Here is an 18,950-nt window from a genome sequence, read left to right as displayed (position 1 = left end):
TTACAAATCTATGAAGATTAGAGAAACACCACTCAAAGTGTTAAAAATATTGTTCAAGAACTGAGTTGAGTTATAATGAAAAGCACATACCAAGCAAAACAACGGACATCCCCCTCTCTCTTAAACCAAAATAAGCCTTGACTTATTGGCCACCAAAGTTCCTCCATTGAGCATCCGAGATATCCTGCACCAAGAAAAAATTTCTATTAAATAGAAGGAAAGGGGAGGGAGAAACGCAGAGCTTGGCGTCGAAGGGGGAGGCAGAGCTTCAGTGTCTTTCAGCTTCGAAGGGGGAGGGAGAGCTTCGGTGTCTTCGGCTTCGGAGGGGGAGGCATGGGATCGAAGGGAAGCTCGGAGTGTCTCGGTTTCGTGTGTGGGGATGGTGGAAGATTTCGACTGGGGATGTGGAAGACGAATGCTTGAAGATGGAAAGGAGGTCTGGAACCGTTGGGAAAGGGGAAGACGGAGGGAAGACGAAAATAAAAAGAGGAAGACTAACGAAGGAGACAAAAACGGCGTCGTATTCTTTTTGCCACGTGGGTCGTGGTTTCCCCGGGATTCCTCACGCCAGTTACCTATAGACTTTTTGAAGAAAGATATACTCGACGCAAACACTCCCTTGGTTAGGGATTGTGCTGTTGTGCCTTTTGGTTGATACACCGTAGCATGTCGAGAATAAATGAGGATACACTCGACGTAAACACTCCCTTGGTTGGGGGTTGTGCCGTCATGCCTTTTGGTTGATACACGGTCGAAAAAGCCAATCACGAACGCTACAAACGTGGAGCACTATAAATGTGAAGCAAACACAACTAGAGACATTGATTTTTTTTTTATCCATGGTCTTTTATGACGTTGACCTTAATCGACTAAATTAAGTAATTTGGAAAGTAATTATAACATTTATTACAAATAAAACATTTTATTCTAAAAAAATTATAAAATAAATTATAAATTGACGTAATTATCCTACACTTGAAATTAAACTAAATAGTCGGAATGATCAATAATTAAGCCGAGGGGATTGAGTTTGCCCTCCTGAAAATTTGATGGGTTGGACCCTCAACGGGTTATTCTTTCCTTATCTTCTAGTAATCTGAACTTTCCTCTATGGACTCATGAAGCAGTCAAACCAAATTTAGCTTTGTCCAGGTCTTAGGAATTAAGCCCCAAAAGTTTAGAGTCAAACCAAATCTTTCTTTACAAGTTATTTCTTAAGGCTTGTGTCGTTGTCGTTTTGTCTTCCAAGAATCAAAATAAGGAAGACTTCGTCCTATTCAAGTTTGATTCATTATCAGGCATCAGATATTATGTTTGTTAAATACATGAAAAAAAATTATGATGGAGAGAATAAGAATTTTAATTGAGTAATGTCAGGGACAAACTCCAAATGTATAAGTCTTGTGCAAGATTTTTGTAAAAAAGTGAATCCTACCAAGAAAAAGTCTTAAATATATCAGTTCTGCATGACTCTTTTATAAAAAGAGCAGTGCTACTATGCCGCTTGTAGGCGCTCGTTCATTGTGCTGCCTAGTGCAAATTGTACTTTTTTTTTTTTACTTTTTATTTTAAACATTTTTTAAACATATTTAAATATTTTAAAATTTTAAAAAAATACAAATACACTAATATTCACTTCCTTAACCATCAAGAAAAAAAATTAAAAAAAATTAAATGCATGAGTGGTCAAAATGAGCGGATAAATTGAGGAGGTATAGTAGCATTATTCTTATAAAAAAGTGAATCCCATTTACACCTCAAAAAGTGTAAAAAAATCTTATTATTTTTAGTTCATTATCAGACATCATAAATACATGAAAACAAATTCTGATGGAGAGAATAAGAGTTTTAATTTATTAATGCTTAGGGGATAAGTCTCAAATGTATAAGTTTTTTACGTAATAATTTTTGTAAAAATAAAAATGGATTCCACTAAGAAAAATTGAGCTTTTAATACTTTTTCAGGGTGTAATCAACTTTTTTATAAGAGGTATATGCGAAATTTATATATTTAAGACATATATTATTATTATTCATTTAGGTCCTTTTGCCGCTTAAAATCTCATTAATTAAACAAAAATACAAACATAATTACATGTTCTTACTTTTTCCCTTTTTCTGTTTATTTCCTATTGGTGTTAAGTTGTGAAGTATAAAATTATAAATGCTGGTGATTTTGGCTCTACAATTGGAAATGAGTATTCGAATCATTCACGTTGAATATGTGCCTTTCTCTCGAGATGATATTAAAAGGAGAAATATTTTAACGATAAAATTACTGCATAAAAGTAAATTTATAAACTGACGTTAGATTATAAATTTATTTTTATTGTAAAGTAGTTCTAACAGATCATATGAAACCACATCAATTTTTTTTATATAATCTTCATATGTGCAGTTCTTCATTAAAAACATATTATGGATATAATTGGTATAGTTTTAGTATTAAGTGTAGGGAAATGATTTGTACAAAAAATAGATTAGTCCCGCATGACTCCTTTATAAAAAAGTGAATCCCATTTACACCTCAAAATGTATACAAAAAACTTACCATTTTTAATGGGACGTATTTTTTTATAATTAAATTATATAAAAATTGTCTATTTGAAGCCTGTAGCTAAGGATGTAAACGGTTCGGTTCGATTCGGTTTTGGATATATTTTAAAATCGAATCGGTGTATATCTGTTTTGAGATTTGAAGAACTAATACTGCACCGGTTACACCCCTAAACCAATACTTCTGATTTTACCGATTCCGGTCTGATTTTTCCAGTTTTCCCAATATATTATATTGTATATGTATTATAGTATATAATAATATAGTGATAATATATTGTAGTATATTATAATTGAATTATAGACTATAGTGATAATATATAGTTATTTATATAGGATTTTAGAATTTAATATTATATTAATTAGTAATTTATCATATAATACAAAAATATTTTATATATAATTATATATTATATAAAAATTATATATAATATAAAAAATCATATAAAAAATATTTTATACAATGTAAAAAATTAAAAAAATATATATTTGAACCAGTCTAGTCCTGTTCGATCTGGTGCTAGAAAAAGGAAAACTGGAATCAGACCGATTTTGAGAAAAATAGAACCGGTACTGGATCGGACCAAACCCACCAGTTTGATACGATCCGATCCGGTTTACCGATTCACAGATTTTTTTTTCACCCCTACCTGTAGTTGTGAATGTAGATGCTTCGATTTGTTGATCATGTCATCTGACCCAAAAAAGAAAAAAAGACTCAAAGGTAGCCTAAAGGCCCCGTTTGGATTTTGAGCTAAGTTGAGATTAATTGAATTCTTTATGAATAGTAATGAATTGAGATGGTGGAGTGAGTTTTGTGGAATTCACCTAAGATGAGTTTAGATATGTTTGGATGTTAAGATGAGTTTAGATATATTTATGAGAAGTTGAAAAAAGTTGTGGATTTCTCATATAAAAAAAATGTTGAGTTAAAAAAAATTATAGGTCTCATGTATAAAGAGATTTTGAATTGAAATGAATTTAATAATTTGAGAGTTAAATATATATATATATATATATATATATATATATATATATATATATATATTAGATTAGAGGTGCAATTCATTCCAACCTTCAAACGATCCAAGAAAACTAGGGCTGTATAAGAAACCGGAGAACCGACCGGAATCGACCCAGACTGGCCGTTGGAGCTCGGAATCGGCAGAAACCGGCGTAGAACCGGTCGGCCAGCGGTTGGATTTTCCAAAGACCAATGTCCAACAGTTTGGTCCCGATTTGATCCTAGGCCGGACCGCTGAACCAACTAAACTGATAAAATGTTTTTTTAAAAAAAATTATAGATATATGAAACGATGCCGTTTCACTTAGGTAAGTGAAACGGCGTCAATTTATGACTCAGTGTTTTAAAAAAAAATATAAGGCAAATAGTGTCGTTTGGCTTTTAAGCCAAACGGTACCGTTTCCTTCTAGGGTTTTAAATTCCACGACGTCTCTTTTTTCTTCTCCGTTCTCATTCTTCTTCTTCACTTCTTAGTTCTCACGCCGCCCCCTCCTCTCTCTCTCTCTCTCTCTCTCTCACTTCACAGTTCACACACCTCGCGACGTCTTCTCTCTCTCTCACACTGAGGCTTCGCAGTTCGCACGCAACGGCAGGGTCACCTTCGTCGCAACTGAAGACACCGACAAACCGACCGTAGTTAAGCCGAGATCGATATCAAAGGTTTTCTCCCACTTCACCAGTTAGTTTCAATCGAGATTTTTATCATTTTAAAGAATCGGTGCGGTTTCGATATTGGATTAAAATCAAACCGATTACTTCCGTTTTCACTCCTAAAGAAAACAGCTTTCAAAGTACAATTTGGATAAGACTAAGGTGGGGGCAGGACAAATGACAAGTGGGATGAAAAAGTAGCTCAAATATTAAAGGCCAAGAGGCGGCCACCACAAATGAGTAATGCAAAACCTCCAAACTCCAATATTGACCTTTCAAAGCCCTGGAACATCTGAATCCTCCATTATTTTCTCAGATTATACATACCCGAAGTGAAGCAAAGACGCAAACCGGCACAGAGATTCCTAGAGCTAACGGCTGTGGTCGATTTTCTGGAGAGGAAAAGTGGAAAACATGTACGTGACAAGGCCTCTTTCGATGTACATAAAGTCTCCAGACGCTCTCTCGCTGCCTCCACCAGAGGGTCCCAGCTCTGGGATTTTGGTCATCCTCGATGAAGAAGCCGAGCCTACACGTTGTTTCGGACTGTGCAAGACTGGTTACATCAAGGACCTTCCTTTTCCTCAGAACAAGAGTCTAGAGCATCGATACACAACTGGCATCGGATTCGAGAGAGACTTTCATTTCCAGAAAGTTGTCTTCATTCCAGTCCTTGATCAGCCTCTGTCTTCCAATCGCTACTACGCTATTCAACCCTACGGGAAGAATAGAGGGTATGCTCTTTATCTCAAACCACAGTCCTATAAACTTACTGCCCATTGCCCAAGACTGATGCAGCTATGATCTCTGCAACCCCTTAAATTTCATGCTGGCTTGTTATGCAAGATGCCATCTTTAAGCCAAAACTTTATATGGATTGGCCTTTTAGAATTTGTGAAAATAGATCTGAGCTTACCATGGATAACCTTGAGATTCTAGGTCCAGCATTCATTAACATGAATAATGAATTGATGAACATTGGCCAGTACCTCAAGGCAATAACATTATTGGTGACATGTTTGAAATTGCAGGGAAGCATACACAAATTCTGAGGAGGAGGAAATGCCCACCTGCTGTTTCGGCGGATACCTCTGCGATGTAACACCACGACCTTTGGATCCCACTAACTTGAATCAACAATTTATGATCTGTCGTAAAGGAGGAATCGTTAATAATTGGCGTGGTTTTGTTGCTAAATCTTTAGCTCCAGATGGATTTCCTCCATTCTTTTTGGGAGTAAAAGGGTGGAAAGTTTGTGCCGAGGCCTCCCCTGAATTCGAGTTAGGAGAAGCACAAGGCCTGGACACTACCCTCCGTGCCCGCTTACCAGAATTCAACTTTTCATTATCGAATACGAGCTCCAATCCTGTGGTTGTGGGAAAATGGTATTGTCCCTTCATGTTTCTCAAGGAAGGAACACCGAAATCATTGAAGGACGAAATGAGTAATTTGATATATTATGAGATAACGCTCCAGCAGAAATGGGAACAGATATTTGCTAGTGAGAATAACAATAGTCAAACTCAAGGCAACTCTGTGGCTGTGGATGCTCTTGTTAAGATAGAAGTGGTTAGAGTCGCCGGGAGGGAAGCTGTGATTGATGAGAGAAATGTGGCTAACGGGTTTTTGTGGTTCAGGAGTTGTAGCAATGTGGGAGAAGAAGCCAGTGTGGCGTTGGGTCTAGCAGTGATTGAGAGAATGAAGTGGGAGCAGGAAAGGGTAGGGTGGATTGGGGAAACATATGGAAAGCAAATGAGAATAGAGAGATTAGAGGGGTTTGGGGGAACAGGTGGGTGGAAGAGATTTGGTTGTAATGTTTTGGTGGAGAGTTTTGTGTTGAAACGACTGGATGGAAGCTTGGTACTAACCTATGATTTCATGCACACTCATCAGATCAGGAGCAAATGGGAATGAGAACTACTTTTGGAACATTCAAAGGCAGGCCTACTTCACTCCCCCGTACGCTTAAAGTTGTGATTTGTGTTAGTTGTTGAAGGAAAGATTCCGTTTGTTTCTTTATTATCCTTCTTCAGAATTGTGAACATGATGTAGAGAGCTGGAAGATGGTTCCATTTTTTTGTCACAGTTCTGTACCCATTTTCCTTTTACTTTTCCTCCTCTTCTCTTTGATGTAACTGCTTGTTTGAGAAAAATGTAACTTGCATTAACATCTAATAATCAAGTCCCCCCTTCGACGATCAACAATTAGCATTAGCACTGGTATTTGAATTTGGAGGGAGACGAGAACGATACAGGACGAATGGAGGACACCCTCTCAATTATCTCGTTTATTTTCACAACTTCTCTCAACTCATCTCATTTAATCATTATAATTTTCTCAATTTTTCATACAAAATAAAATAAATAATTTAACTTTTTCAAATCTCAAAATAAAAATAATATTAAAAATATATATTCTAATAATATTTTATTGAACTTTTAATTTTAATTTCAACTCATCTCATCTACAAAAACAATCAATGCTAGTTTGAATTTTTGTTATTTCTCCCCCTTAACATAGTGCTGACTAAATATTCTTTATAAGTTTTGTTATAAATGAGCAATTGTTAATATCACACATCCCATATATGATGTGAAATTTTTTATAAAGTATTGGGTGTTTTTCAAAAGATATATGAGTGTTTTGCATAAAGCGTGAGGTGTGGGGTGGTAAATAGTAACTGATAAGAAAATTTTTTCATTATTTATATAGAATTACTAGAGGTAAAACATTTTGTACAACTAAAACGCTTAGTTTGATTTCGCAAACTTTTGAAATCATTTCATTTCATCTCATCTCAGTATCTAAACACCAACACAAATATTTTTCAATTTCAAATTTTTAAATTTTTAACTTTTTCATCTAATCATCACTTAATCATTACAGTTTTCCTAAACTTCCAAACAAAACATAAAAAGTAATTCAACTTTTTTAGATCTCAAAATAAAAATTATATTTTAACTCTCTTTTAGTTTTATAATTTTTTTATTCAACTTGTTCTCTCATTTCTTAAAATTTTATAAACAAATAATTATCTTATTATTATTTACAAATTTTTCATTTTATCTATGTAATCAAAAGAGGCCTAATTTCTAGCCATTGGAGTGATTTTGAGAGTATCTTTTGGTAGCTGGACAAGCGAAGCAATGTGAGAAAAGAAATTATTTGTGCAAGTCTCAAATAAACAAGTTTCATATAAATTCTTGTAAAAAAGTAAATCTCATCTTAAAATAAGTGTAAAAAAAATAATTTTTATTAGTGAGATCCACTTTTATATAAAAGACTTGTATAAAATTTATATATTTAAAATTTGTACTTAATATTATTCAAGAATCTTTATTGAATGATTGTTTGTAAAGAACCATAAAAAAAAATTAAAATAACAAATATAATGAATCACACACAATATAAGATTTATGTAATCTTCGAACTGTCATACACACAATCAGATCCCAACATAGAGTCCCAACGTTGTCACGATACAGAGATTTTTTTGTCTATTGCTCGAGTATAATTTTTGGTTACAAAATAACGATAGAAAACTGTGTATAAATCATTAACCACAAATACAAAGAAAGTGGAGAGTTGCAGAGGCAAAGATATACTGAGAAGACGACATCATCATGTATGTGACGAGGTTTCTTTCGGGCTACCAAAAGGATCCTTCTTCCCTCTTCCTGCCACCCCCTGAAGGCCCAAACTCCGGTGTTCTGGTCATCCAAGATGAAGAAGCCGAGCCTACTTGTTGTTTCGGATTGTGCAAGAGTCATATGATCAACGACCTGCCTTTCCCTCAGAACAAGAAACTCACGCTCAAATATTCAACCGGAAGCGGCGAGAACCAGCAGGTTGAGAACTTTTACGCTGCCTTGATTCCGGTTCTTAATCAGCCACTGTCTTCCAATCGGTACTATGCCATAAAGACACGCGGGAGGCATAAAGGGTATATATGTTTGTATGCATATTGTAATTAATTTTCAATTGCCAAGATATATAATCAGACAGAATCACTTCATTGTTTTATTTATCCATCTTAGCAGGTTTTTGTCTCTTCCTCTCTTCCCTCTTTGCATGGTGGCTTTTTATTCTTTCATGGGTTGGACTAATTCTATCCTTTTATCACAATTTATCCCCTACAAACTTAAAGATTTAAATTAATTCACTATCTAGCTATATATCTAGCTAGAACAAAGGTATATCATGTAATTTTAATTCAAGTTCGATTAATCTAATTAACGGTTCAAACTCAAAGTTAAGTTTACCATGTAAGTTGATCCTGAATTGCTTATGAATAATTCGACTCATGTACCGTTCAAAATGGTCTTGTAGGGAAGCATATGCAAATTCCAAGGAAGATGACAAGGGAACCTGTTGCTGCTTCAACTATATTAAGGATGTACCGCCAAAACCTTTGGATCCCAACGAGATGCACCAGCAATTCGAGATTCATCCCAACGAAACTTCATGTGGAAGGTCTGGTTTTGTTGCCAAACCCTTAGCTCCAGATGGATTCCTTCCACGGTTCCTCGCAAGAAGAGGGTGGCAAGTGCGTACCTCAACTCCCCGAAATTTCAGTTTAGGTGAAGCACCGGGCCTAGACACTACCCTCCGTGCTCGCCTCCCGGATTTTAGCTTCCCGCTATCGTATAAGAGTTCTCAAAACGTGATTGTAGGAAGGTGGTATTCTCCTTTCATGTTTATATGGGAAGGAACACCGAAAGATCAAATGACCAGATCGATGTACTACGAGATAACCCTGGAGCAAAAATGGGAACAAGTATTTTCTTGTGAAAAGAGTGAGAGCCAAAGCAATGCTGTGGCTGTGGATGCTGTTGTTCAGAGAGAAGAGGTCTTGATTGCTGGGATGGAAGTTGTGGATCTGAATGTGGTTGATGGGGTGATGTGGTTCAAGAGCTTTGGCAATGGAGGAGCAGAAGTCAGTGTTGGTTTGAGCATGTTGGTGGTTGAGAGAATGAAGTGGGAGCAGATAAGGGTTGGATGGGTTGGGGGAAATGAGAGGAAAGTGGCACTGAAGAGAGTAGAGGAATTTGGAGGGTCAGCTGGGGAATGGATAAAGTTTGGTTTTTATGCTCTGGTTGAGAGGTTTGTTGTGAAAAGAATGGATGGAAGCCTGGTATTGACCTATGATTTCAAGCACATTAATCAGACTCGGACCAAATGGGAATGAAAGTCACATTAGCTTGTTTTAAAACACTGTAAAACTCTGCTGTTTGATACCTGGTTTGTTTATATTTGTGTATACTTACTGATTGAAGTTTGTATTCATTTTGTGTGTGCATCATTCGGTTGGATAAATTAGGCTTGCCTTATTTACGTCGTTAAGCTGTTTTGGTCTTTGATTTTTGGTTTGGGTTTCATTATAGGTTTGTTTAGATTGTTTTTTATTTTTCTTGGGTTGGTTTTTATTGGGTGGTTCGGTTGTTATCATGGTTTTCTTCTGCCATAAGCGATGTTTTTTTAATAAAATTGAGAGGGGATCATTTTTAGACATGTGACCTCTTCTCTTTAATTAAAAAAAAAAAATTGAACTGAGCCAGATTTTGATCACTTTTTTTGGCTTTCAACATGCACCTCTGTTTTGTTATCTCTTTGCTTTAGATATGAATTGAGATATTTCAAAACAAGAAGAGATAGGAAAATCGGGCTAATATGAGCAACAAAATGACAAATTGTGTTCGTTTGATAGGTTATGCAGCATTTGTTAAAGAAGAAGTTCAATAAATTTTCATACATCAACTCGCAAAAATGGGTCTGAGCAAGTCCCAGGACATCTCTAAAGGACAAAAAAGCATCCTCATTGCCTGATATAATGGAAATCCATTTATATCCCAAGCAAGCATTGGCAATCCATGAATAGAAAACGTTACATAATAAAAAAATATGCTTCTAACTCAATGGTTGAGTGGCTTTTATCGACAACAATGGTCAAGCACTGGACTCCTATAGAAGTGAGGAGACGTTACTGCAGGTGGCTAAGGTCTCTTGTTAGTGGAACTTTATTTGTTATATCATGGTGGTGCAATTTCCAAAGTTGGGTGAAGTCATGAAAACTTGTCTAATTTTCGAGTAATTCTAAAAAAATAAAAACATAATATTTCTAATCTAATGTTAAAGTGAAGTCAATCATTTGACCTGGTAATTAGTTTTGAAAAATGAAAAGGCTTCCTCAGTATGGTTTAATTGTGATTTAATAAACAAATATACAGATATAATATTAAGAGAAATGATACATATACAATTATTTTTTATAATTATGTGTATAATATGTTTTAGGCCCAGTTTGGATATAAGAAGGCTTCCGACTCATCACATCTCATCTTTTTTAATCATTACAATTTTTTTAAATTTTTACAAAAATATAATAAACAATTCAACTTTTTCAAATCTAAAAACAATACTAATATTAAAAAATAATATTCTAATAATATTTTATTCAACTTTTAATTTCATCTCAGCTCACTATCCAAACCTCACTTTAAATGAGAGGTATTTTTATAAAATAACTTATAAAAGTAATATCATAATATTATTATATAAAAAGTTGTGCGTGTATCGTTACACTCGTTAATATATCTATCTTTCTTCGAAATTATACTGACTAATTGAACCATACAATTAGAAATAATTTATATTTCACTTTTTTGGTTCCCTCGTTTAGATTATCAAGTTACTAGGCTTGTTTTGTTATTTTTCGACTTTTACAAATGGACAACTTCAAGGTAGGTGTGGGCTCCGACTTCGATGGAATTGGAAAGCCCACATCCGATCTCTGACTCAGAGTCAGAGGGAATTGTTAAAAGACACTGGACAAATGACTTGCAGTTTAGACATTGGTGCATGTACTTAATTACATTTCATTTGCATTTCCTTTGTATTTACATTTTACACATGTCATAAGGTTATTAGAGCAAGTTGTTAGCCAGTTATATTCTTTGTTGTATATATTTCAACTTCTTCTTTAATGAATTGTACAATAATTTTGGGGAAAACCCGATTGGTTCTTCTTCTCTGTCAATATTTGCTTCTCTGTTTTTATTACCTAGAACTGCATTTCTTTGGTTTGTTACATGGTAGCAGCAACTATTGAGAAGCACTTCCGATGGAAAACACAACCCCTATAACCCCGACTCTTGAAACCCCGATCCCTGAACCTCCATCGACTTTCACAAACCCTAATTCTCACCTACACACGAATACCCTTCCCTCATACCTCAATCTCACCTATCTCTCAAACCCTTTCCGTCTTGATCATGGTGATAATCCGGCCATTACCCTTATTCCTGAACTTCTAACCACCGACAATTATGCCACATGGTCTAGAGCCATGCGACGTGCTCTTCGAGCCAAGAATAAGCTTGGCTTCATTTTGGGAACCCTGTTGAAACCTACCTCCCCTACAAATCCATTACTTGATCTATGAGAAAGGTACAACGATATGATTGTTTCCTAAATCCAGAACTTCGTAGCCCCTCTCTTAAATCATCTGTGGTCTTTGTTGATGATGCTAAGGAGATTTGGCAAGACTTGTCCGATCATTTTTCCCAGCAAAACGGTCCACAAATTTTTCAATTGAAGAAGGATTTAGCCAGTCTTCTTCAAGAACATGATTCTGTAAGTATCTGATATGGTAAGTTGAAATCACTCTAGGATGAGCTTTCCATTTACGATCATTTTCCTATATGCACTTGTGATCTTTCTAAAACTCTTATGGATCGTCATCAGAGGGAATGTGTTCTTCAGTTTCGGATGGGACTTAATGAATCATATTCCCCCATCAGAGACCAAATCATGTTAATGGATCCTCTTCCACCTGTTACCAAGGTGTTTTCCCTAATATAGCAACAAGAACGGCATTCTCAACTGATCTCTACTGTTCCTTCTACTCAGACCATGGCCCTTGCTGTTATGAAACATTTTCCTTCATCCAAATACCTGCCCAAACAAAACCCTAACTCCAAGAAGGATCGGCCATATTGCACTCACTATAAGATTTCTAGCCACTCGATGGAAAACTGTTTTAAACTTGGCAATGTTGTTGCTCCAGTTTGCTCCCACTGTAACCTTACTAGCCATTCTGTTGAGAAATGCTACAAATTAAATGGTTATCCACCCGGCCATAAGTTACACGCCAAGTAACAACCTTCTTCTGTCATACTTGCCAATCAGACTTCATACTCTGTTGTTTCTAATGTGGACGATTCTAGTGACGACAGGATTGGTTTGACCAAGCATCAATATCAGAAGCTAGCTGATGTCCTTGCTACAACCCAAGGATTCTTCAATAGCGGCCTCTGTTTTCCACTCGGCATCACCATCTCATCCTCATTCCTCTTTTGTTTCTGCTTTACAAATGTCTGGTATATATTCTTGTCTTTCTACACACACACACAACACCTTGATTCATTGTTCCTCGAGTTGGACATTGGACATAGGTGATGCAGACCATATGGTCTGCAACACTACATTCTTTACAATCATTTCTTCCGTTGTTGCCTACTCCGTTAAGCTTCCAAATGGAAGCTTTACTTCCGTAACACATATTGATAATATTCAATTAACCAATACCATCATTTTAAGGGATATTCTCTGCGTCCCATCTTTCTCTTTCAATTTAATTTCTGCAGCTAAGTTGACTCATAGCCTAACTTGTTGCTTGCTATTTTTCTCTAAATACTGCTTCATACAGGACCTGCATTCTTGGAAAACGATTGGGAAGGGTGAGCTCAAGCATGGTTTATACCATTTCATATGTTCAGACATTTCTCCTTCAGCCCTTGCTCACTCTCTTTCAATTCACACACCTTTTACTGCACACACCTCTATGATCAATAATGTTAACCAACCTGACTTATGGCATTTTCGCCTAGGCCATTTATCACTTTCTAGGATAAGAATGATTTCTAATCCTATTGTAAGCAAGCATTTCACTGATATTAATGAAAATCCTTGTGTTGTTTGTCCATTTGCCAAGTTCCACAGATTATCTTTTCCCAATAGTGAGCATACTTCATTTAGGATTTTTGAATTAATCCATTGTGACTTATGGGGCCCACATTCCACTATTGCATATGATGGCTCACGCTATTTCTTAACCATTGTGGATGATTTCTCTCGATCCACTTGGGTTTACTTACTTAATTCCAAAGCTAAAACCAAAACCTGCATTACTTCCTTCTATAATTTGGTGGAAACACAATTTAGACTCAAAATTAAAATCTTAAGAAGTGATAATGGTGTTGAGTTCTGTATGACCAATTTTTTCAATGAAAAAAGCATAATTCATCATAAGAGTTGTGTGCAAACCCCTCAATAAAATGGCATTGTTGAGAGGAAGCATCAACACTTGCTAAATGTGGCTAGAGCACTGCGGTTCCAATCTAAATTGCCTCTTACATACTGGAGTGACTGTATTTTAACAGTCATATATATCATAATTCAACTTCCTACTCCCATTTTACAAAATAAGACTCCATTTGATATTCTTTTTAATAAGAAACTCCAATATGCCCACATGAAGGTTTTTGGCTCCTTATGCTTTGCAGCCGCTCTCTTACATGCTCAAAAAAAATTTGATCCTAGAGGCCGTATGTGTGTTTTTCTAGGCTACCCTTTTGGCACTAAATGATACAAATTATTGGATCTATCTAGACACACCATTTCCATTTCAAGATATGTATATTTTCATGAGTCCATTTTCTCTTTCCACCAAACATCACAACTCTCATCCACTTCTCCTTCACAGTCACCTTTACCTGTTTTTCACCCCTACTGTTTTACACCCATTTCTGACCCGCCTCCCACAACCACTATTTTCCCATCTTCTCCTTTACATCCTGCACATTCTACATCATCCCATACTCTAATCCCATCTCCACCACTTCCAACTAGTTCCTCCACTTCACCCACCCCTCAAAATAATTCCCTTCCTGCACTTAGGAGGTCTACCAGAATTCGAACAACACTACAGTATCTCAAGGACTATCACTGTTCTAAATCGTATTTGATCCCTTGCACAATCAATTTCCTGATATGGGTGTAAGGCTATGGAAGCTGAGATTGAAGCACTGGAAAATAACCAAACCTGGACACTCACTGAATTACCCCATGGAAAAGAAGCCATTGATTGTAAGTATGTTTACAAAATTAAATTTAAGTTTGATGGAACTGTTGAGAAACTTAAGGCTAGATCAGTAGCCAAAGGATACACACAAATAGAGGGCATAGACTTTCATGAGACCTTCTCCCCTGCTGCTAAGCTCGTCACTGTGAGAGGTCTCCTTGCCATTGCTACCATCAAAGGATGGCATTTGCATCATTTTGATGTGAGCAATGCCTTCCTTAATGGTGATTTGCAAGAAGAGATTTACATGAAGAAACCACCCGGGTATACGAAGGGGCAGCCACACCAAGTTTGTAAATTGCTTAAGAGCCTTTATGGCCTCAAACAAGCATCGAGACAATGGAATTTCAAGCTCACTTCATCTCTTCTTGAATATGGGTTTATCCAATCAAAAGCTGATTATAGCTAGATGGTCATTCTTTCATTGTCTTATTAGTCTATGTGGATGATATATTACTTGCTAGTGATTCTCAAGCTTCTATTGATTCAATTAGAACTTTCCTTCATTATAAGTTCAAAATTAAAGACCTTGGCTGTCTTCGATACTTTCTTGGCTTAGAGATTGCTAGATCGTCTAAAGGTATTCACATTTCTCAAAGGAAATATGCCTTAGATATTTTGGCAGATTCAGGAATGCTTGGTTGTACCCCACTTAAACTCCCTCTTGGTCAAAATTTTAAACTCAACAAAACAGAGGGAATTCCACTCAAAGAACCATGCACTTATAGGAGATTGATTGGCCAGCTTTTATACTTGACTATCTCTCGGCCAGACCTATTTTTTGTTGTGCAGTTGTTGAGTCAATTCATGGATAAACCCTCCTCTAGTCATTTGGCAGCAGCTTACAAGGTTCTAAGATACATTAAAGCAGCTCCTGAACAAGGGGTTTTACTTTCTTCATCATCCACTTTTCAGCTTCTGCATATTGTGACTCAGATTGGGCTTCTTGCTCGGATTCTCGTAGGTCAACCACAGGTTATTGCATCTTTCTTGGTAATTCATTGGTTTCTTAGAAATCCAAGAAACAAAATGTAGTTTCCAGATCTTCAGCTGAAGCTGAATACAGGTTCATGGCCACTACTTGTTCTGAATTACTTTGGCTTCGGTATTTGCTTCAAGATCTTAGTGTTTCACATACTCAAGATGCTCTTCTACGCTGTGACAATCAAGTTGCGCTTCACATTGCTGCCAACCTGATCTTCCATGAAAGGACCAAGCATATTGAGCTTGATTGCCACCTTATTCGAGATCAAATTCAAGTTGGGATTATCTCTACTGCTCATGTGTCTTCTAATACTCAGTTGGCTGGCATTTTTATTAAAGATTTACCTTCTTATATGCTGTACTCACATCTTTCCAAGATGGAAGTAGTCAATCTCTACTCTCTATCTTACCGGGGGGGGGGAGGGGGGCGGGGACACGTTAGAAGATACTGGACAAACGACTAGCAGTTTAGACGCTACTGCATGTACTTAATTACATTTCATTTGCATTTCCTTTGTATTTATATTTTACACATGTCATAAGGTTATTAGAGCAAGTTGTTAGGCGGTTATATTCTTTGTTGTATATATTTCAACTTCTTCTTTAATGAACTGTACAATAATTTTGGGAAAAATCCAATTGGTTCTTCTTCTCTGTCGATATTTGATTCTCTGTTTTTATTGTCCAGAACTCCATTTCTTTGGTTTGTTACAGTAATTTCGGACAGAGTTTGACTCCGACTTTGATAGGAGTCAAAGTTTGACTCCGATTGGAGTTGCTAGAGTTGGAGTCGGAGGGTCAGAGCCACAAATGGGTGAGAGAGAGAGAGAGATGGTTCAGTCGGCGCATTTGTGACGCTGTGCATCCTCAATGCTGCCAAAGGCCCAAAGCCATCGTGCATTTATTCGTCTAGAAGATGTCTTGACAAAAGCAAAATTGAAAACTAAAAATGGAAGAGATGAAGAGATCGAATACTTATATATGTGCACTATATCCAATAAATAAATAAATAAATAAATAAATAAATCAAGTCATTAATAAAAAGGAGCGAGTGGTGGGGATTTGTACACCATGAGCCTTGAAAAACGCAAGATCTTGCTTCCAATAACGCTTTTGACCTGATACCATGAGAGTCATGAAGAATCACACCAATCTGGAACGTCGTTAGACCTTTCTTCATAAACTTGCAAATGTCCTCCTCAACCTAAAACCCACTAAAACCACAACCCATCGATTCCTCAAAATTGGGAAAAAAAAATTACATACTCTTACACAGATCTTACACGAATTGAATAAGAGAGTTTATATTTTCATCTTGAAAAGTGATCTTAAGCTAACTCAACGGAGTTCTCTTGTAGGGCAAAGCCAAGGCTGAGATACCCTTATTGGAATCATATCACAAAAATCAATTAGATTTTGCCACAGCTAGAAAGAGAGGCAATATGCATATATATATATATATATATATATATATATAAACAGATAGAGAGAAAAGAAAGAGAGAGAGGTACTCATGACTGTGCATACGACCCATGGTGGCAACAAAGAAGTGGGTTCAAAATTCACCGTCGTTTTGGGTTTTTTTTAAATATACTCATAAGTAAATCCCATTTATCTCGTGTTTCAAAGGATCCCTAGACAGTTTGAGACAGGTTGACAAACTGATGGGAGAGATATACACACAACTGAGTCATACAGAAAATGAAGACTTTGAAGACTTAGACAGATACAAAAGGAAATTGTAGATATTTTGTTGTTTAGTCGGAGTTCGAAGTTCGGAAGTTGGAGTGAATTTTTCTTTTGACTCCGATTTCGACTATTTTTTTTCATAATAATTCCAACTCCTATTCTGAACTTATATTTTTTATTGGCTTCGTTTGGTAACTAAATCTATCTCAACTCATTATTACATTTTTTTAAAATTCCAACACAAAATATAATAAACAATTCAACTTTTTCAAATCCTAAAATAATAATAATATTAAAAAATAATATTCTAATAATATTTTATTATCTCAACTCAATTCAATTCAATTCAGTTCAACATCTAAACGCAACCTTACAGTTAGAATCAGAGTAGATGTCAGTCAAAATCAAAGCCAGAGCCAACGGAATTTTTGCCCACCCCTACTTCAAAGGAGAGGATCTCTGTTACACATGATCTGATAAATAAAAATAAATAAAATCATTTTATTAATATTTATCTATTATTTAATATTATTAATAAATTAATGACTTATTTATTAAGAGTTGCGGACAGCGATCGCCCCCTATAAATAGTTCCCACCTGCTCCAAAGCCGTTTCCTTTCTAACCCCCTCTTCGTAGATTTTCAACGCAAAGCGGGAAAACGGAACGTAGAGAAGGTGCCCGAGCGAAAGGGAGTAAGCCTTCACATTCTTGGAAGTTTGGCAGAGAGAGCGAGCAAGAGCAAAATAGTTGGTGTATTAGGTTTTTGTTATTGGCGATGATGGCCAATGTGATCGATCAAGATCAGCAATGGCTGCTCAACTGCTTGTCCGCCACTCTCGATCCGAACCAGGAGCTCCGCTCCTTCGCTGAAGCTTCCCTTCATCAGGCCTCTCTTCAACCAGGTTCCACTCTCTCCCTCTCTTGCCGATTTTGTTCTCGTTATTGTTGGGTTACTTCTAAAACCCTCGCAAATTCGTCCCTTTATGGACTTTTATTGAATCTCATCTTCCTTTGCCTATTTTCTTTTTGTATAATGTATTTCTAATGTGGCTTCAAGATATGTGTTCTCATGCAGTGTCTTTCTCAAATTCAACTGAACCCTCTAGATTAACAAAACCCTTCTTAGGAAGTGTAACAAAATATGTGGTTGGCATACATCCACAATCACGCGTTCTCATAGTGCTATCTCTACTTCTGGTTTTCCTGGCAGTTTTGGGTGCTGCTAAATCATGAAAAACCATGTTTTGACATTATTTTAGCTCGAATTATGTGATTGAGATGACCCGGTGGGAAATCAATCGGCAATTGAAGTATCGATAAGCATATCACGTTGATCAAGGGTTTGAAATCCCACTTGGCCAGCTATACAGGTCCAACATTGTTCTGTAATGTGCGGGATGAGAAGATTGCACATGCTTGAGGGACTTGTTGGGGAAAAGCTCCGGATACTTTTGTTAGAGCCAAAGATGGAATGTTAGTAATGAGAAGAAGGAAAGCGGTGGCATTACCTCTACGGGTTATTCACCTTGTCATACTGGGGAAAGATTGTTCCGTTTAGTCTTTCCAATCGGGTTTTGGTTGAATAGAAAATGACCGAATCCTACCAGTGACTTGTTTAGTTATTCTGTTTTCTTGGGTCAAACGATTCTTGAGTGGAAATTGTAGAAGCTCATTTTGGTTTATGTAGGTGTTGACTGTGAAAAGGAGAAATCCATACATATTACGTTAAGATTTAAATTACTTTTACATACAACAAACTTTCTGTGTAGTTGATTGGGATTTCTTGTAATAAATATTTGCGAAGGAGAAATCTAGATCAATACCTAAGAAAGAGTCTTTATGGTTAATGTTATGTTGAAATCTCCTAGCCCAAATTTTGATAATTTATAAAGTACCGCTACA

At 36.4% G+C, this 18,950-nt stretch overlaps 3 protein-coding genes across 7 annotated transcripts in view; all 3 read left to right on the top strand.

Moving 5' to 3' along the window:
• Nucleotides 1-4,507: 4,507 nt before the first annotated feature.
• On the top strand, nucleotides 4,508-6,316 carry LOC121254427. Its single transcript, XM_041154475.1, has 2 exons — nucleotides 4,508-4,965; nucleotides 5,263-6,316. The coding sequence occupies exons 1-2, from the start codon at nucleotides 4,646-4,648 to the stop codon at nucleotides 6,143-6,145; spliced, it is 1,203 nt and encodes a 400-aa protein (XP_041010409.1). The 5' UTR covers nucleotides 4,508-4,645; the 3' UTR covers nucleotides 6,146-6,316.
• A 1,447-nt stretch (nucleotides 6,317-7,763) lies between these two features.
• LOC121254428 lies at nucleotides 7,764-9,529 on the top strand. Its single transcript, XM_041154477.1, has 2 exons — nucleotides 7,764-8,175; nucleotides 8,562-9,529. Exons 1-2 carry the CDS (start codon nucleotides 7,856-7,858, stop codon nucleotides 9,418-9,420), a joined length of 1,179 nt encoding a protein of 392 aa, XP_041010411.1. The 5' UTR covers nucleotides 7,764-7,855; the 3' UTR covers nucleotides 9,421-9,529.
• Nucleotides 9,530-17,650: 8,121 nt separating this feature from the next.
• Nucleotides 17,651-18,950, top strand: part of LOC121254407 (importin-9) — a 36,985-nt gene continuing 35,685 nt past the window's right edge. For 4 of the 5 annotated variants that reach the window (XR_005938630.1, XR_005938631.1, XR_005938629.1 and 1 more), the window contains exon 1: nucleotides 17,656-17,950. Coding sequence is in view for 2 of the 5 variants with exons in the window: in XM_041154432.1 (XP_041010366.1) it covers nucleotides 17,824-17,950 (127 nt within the window). In the remaining 3 variants the exon portion in view is untranslated. Of the gene's footprint in view, nucleotides 17,951-18,950 lie in introns of all 5 variants that reach the window. The other variant, XM_041154433.1, reaches the window with a different exon arrangement.

This window comes from Juglans microcarpa x Juglans regia, chromosome 3D (assembly GCF_004785595.1).
Source record: "Juglans microcarpa x Juglans regia isolate MS1-56 chromosome 3D, Jm3101_v1.0, whole genome shotgun sequence".
In the NCBI taxonomy this organism is placed as follows: domain Eukaryota; kingdom Viridiplantae; phylum Streptophyta; class Magnoliopsida; order Fagales; family Juglandaceae; genus Juglans; species Juglans microcarpa x Juglans regia.
This window is presented reverse-complemented; position numbering and strand designations above follow the sequence as displayed.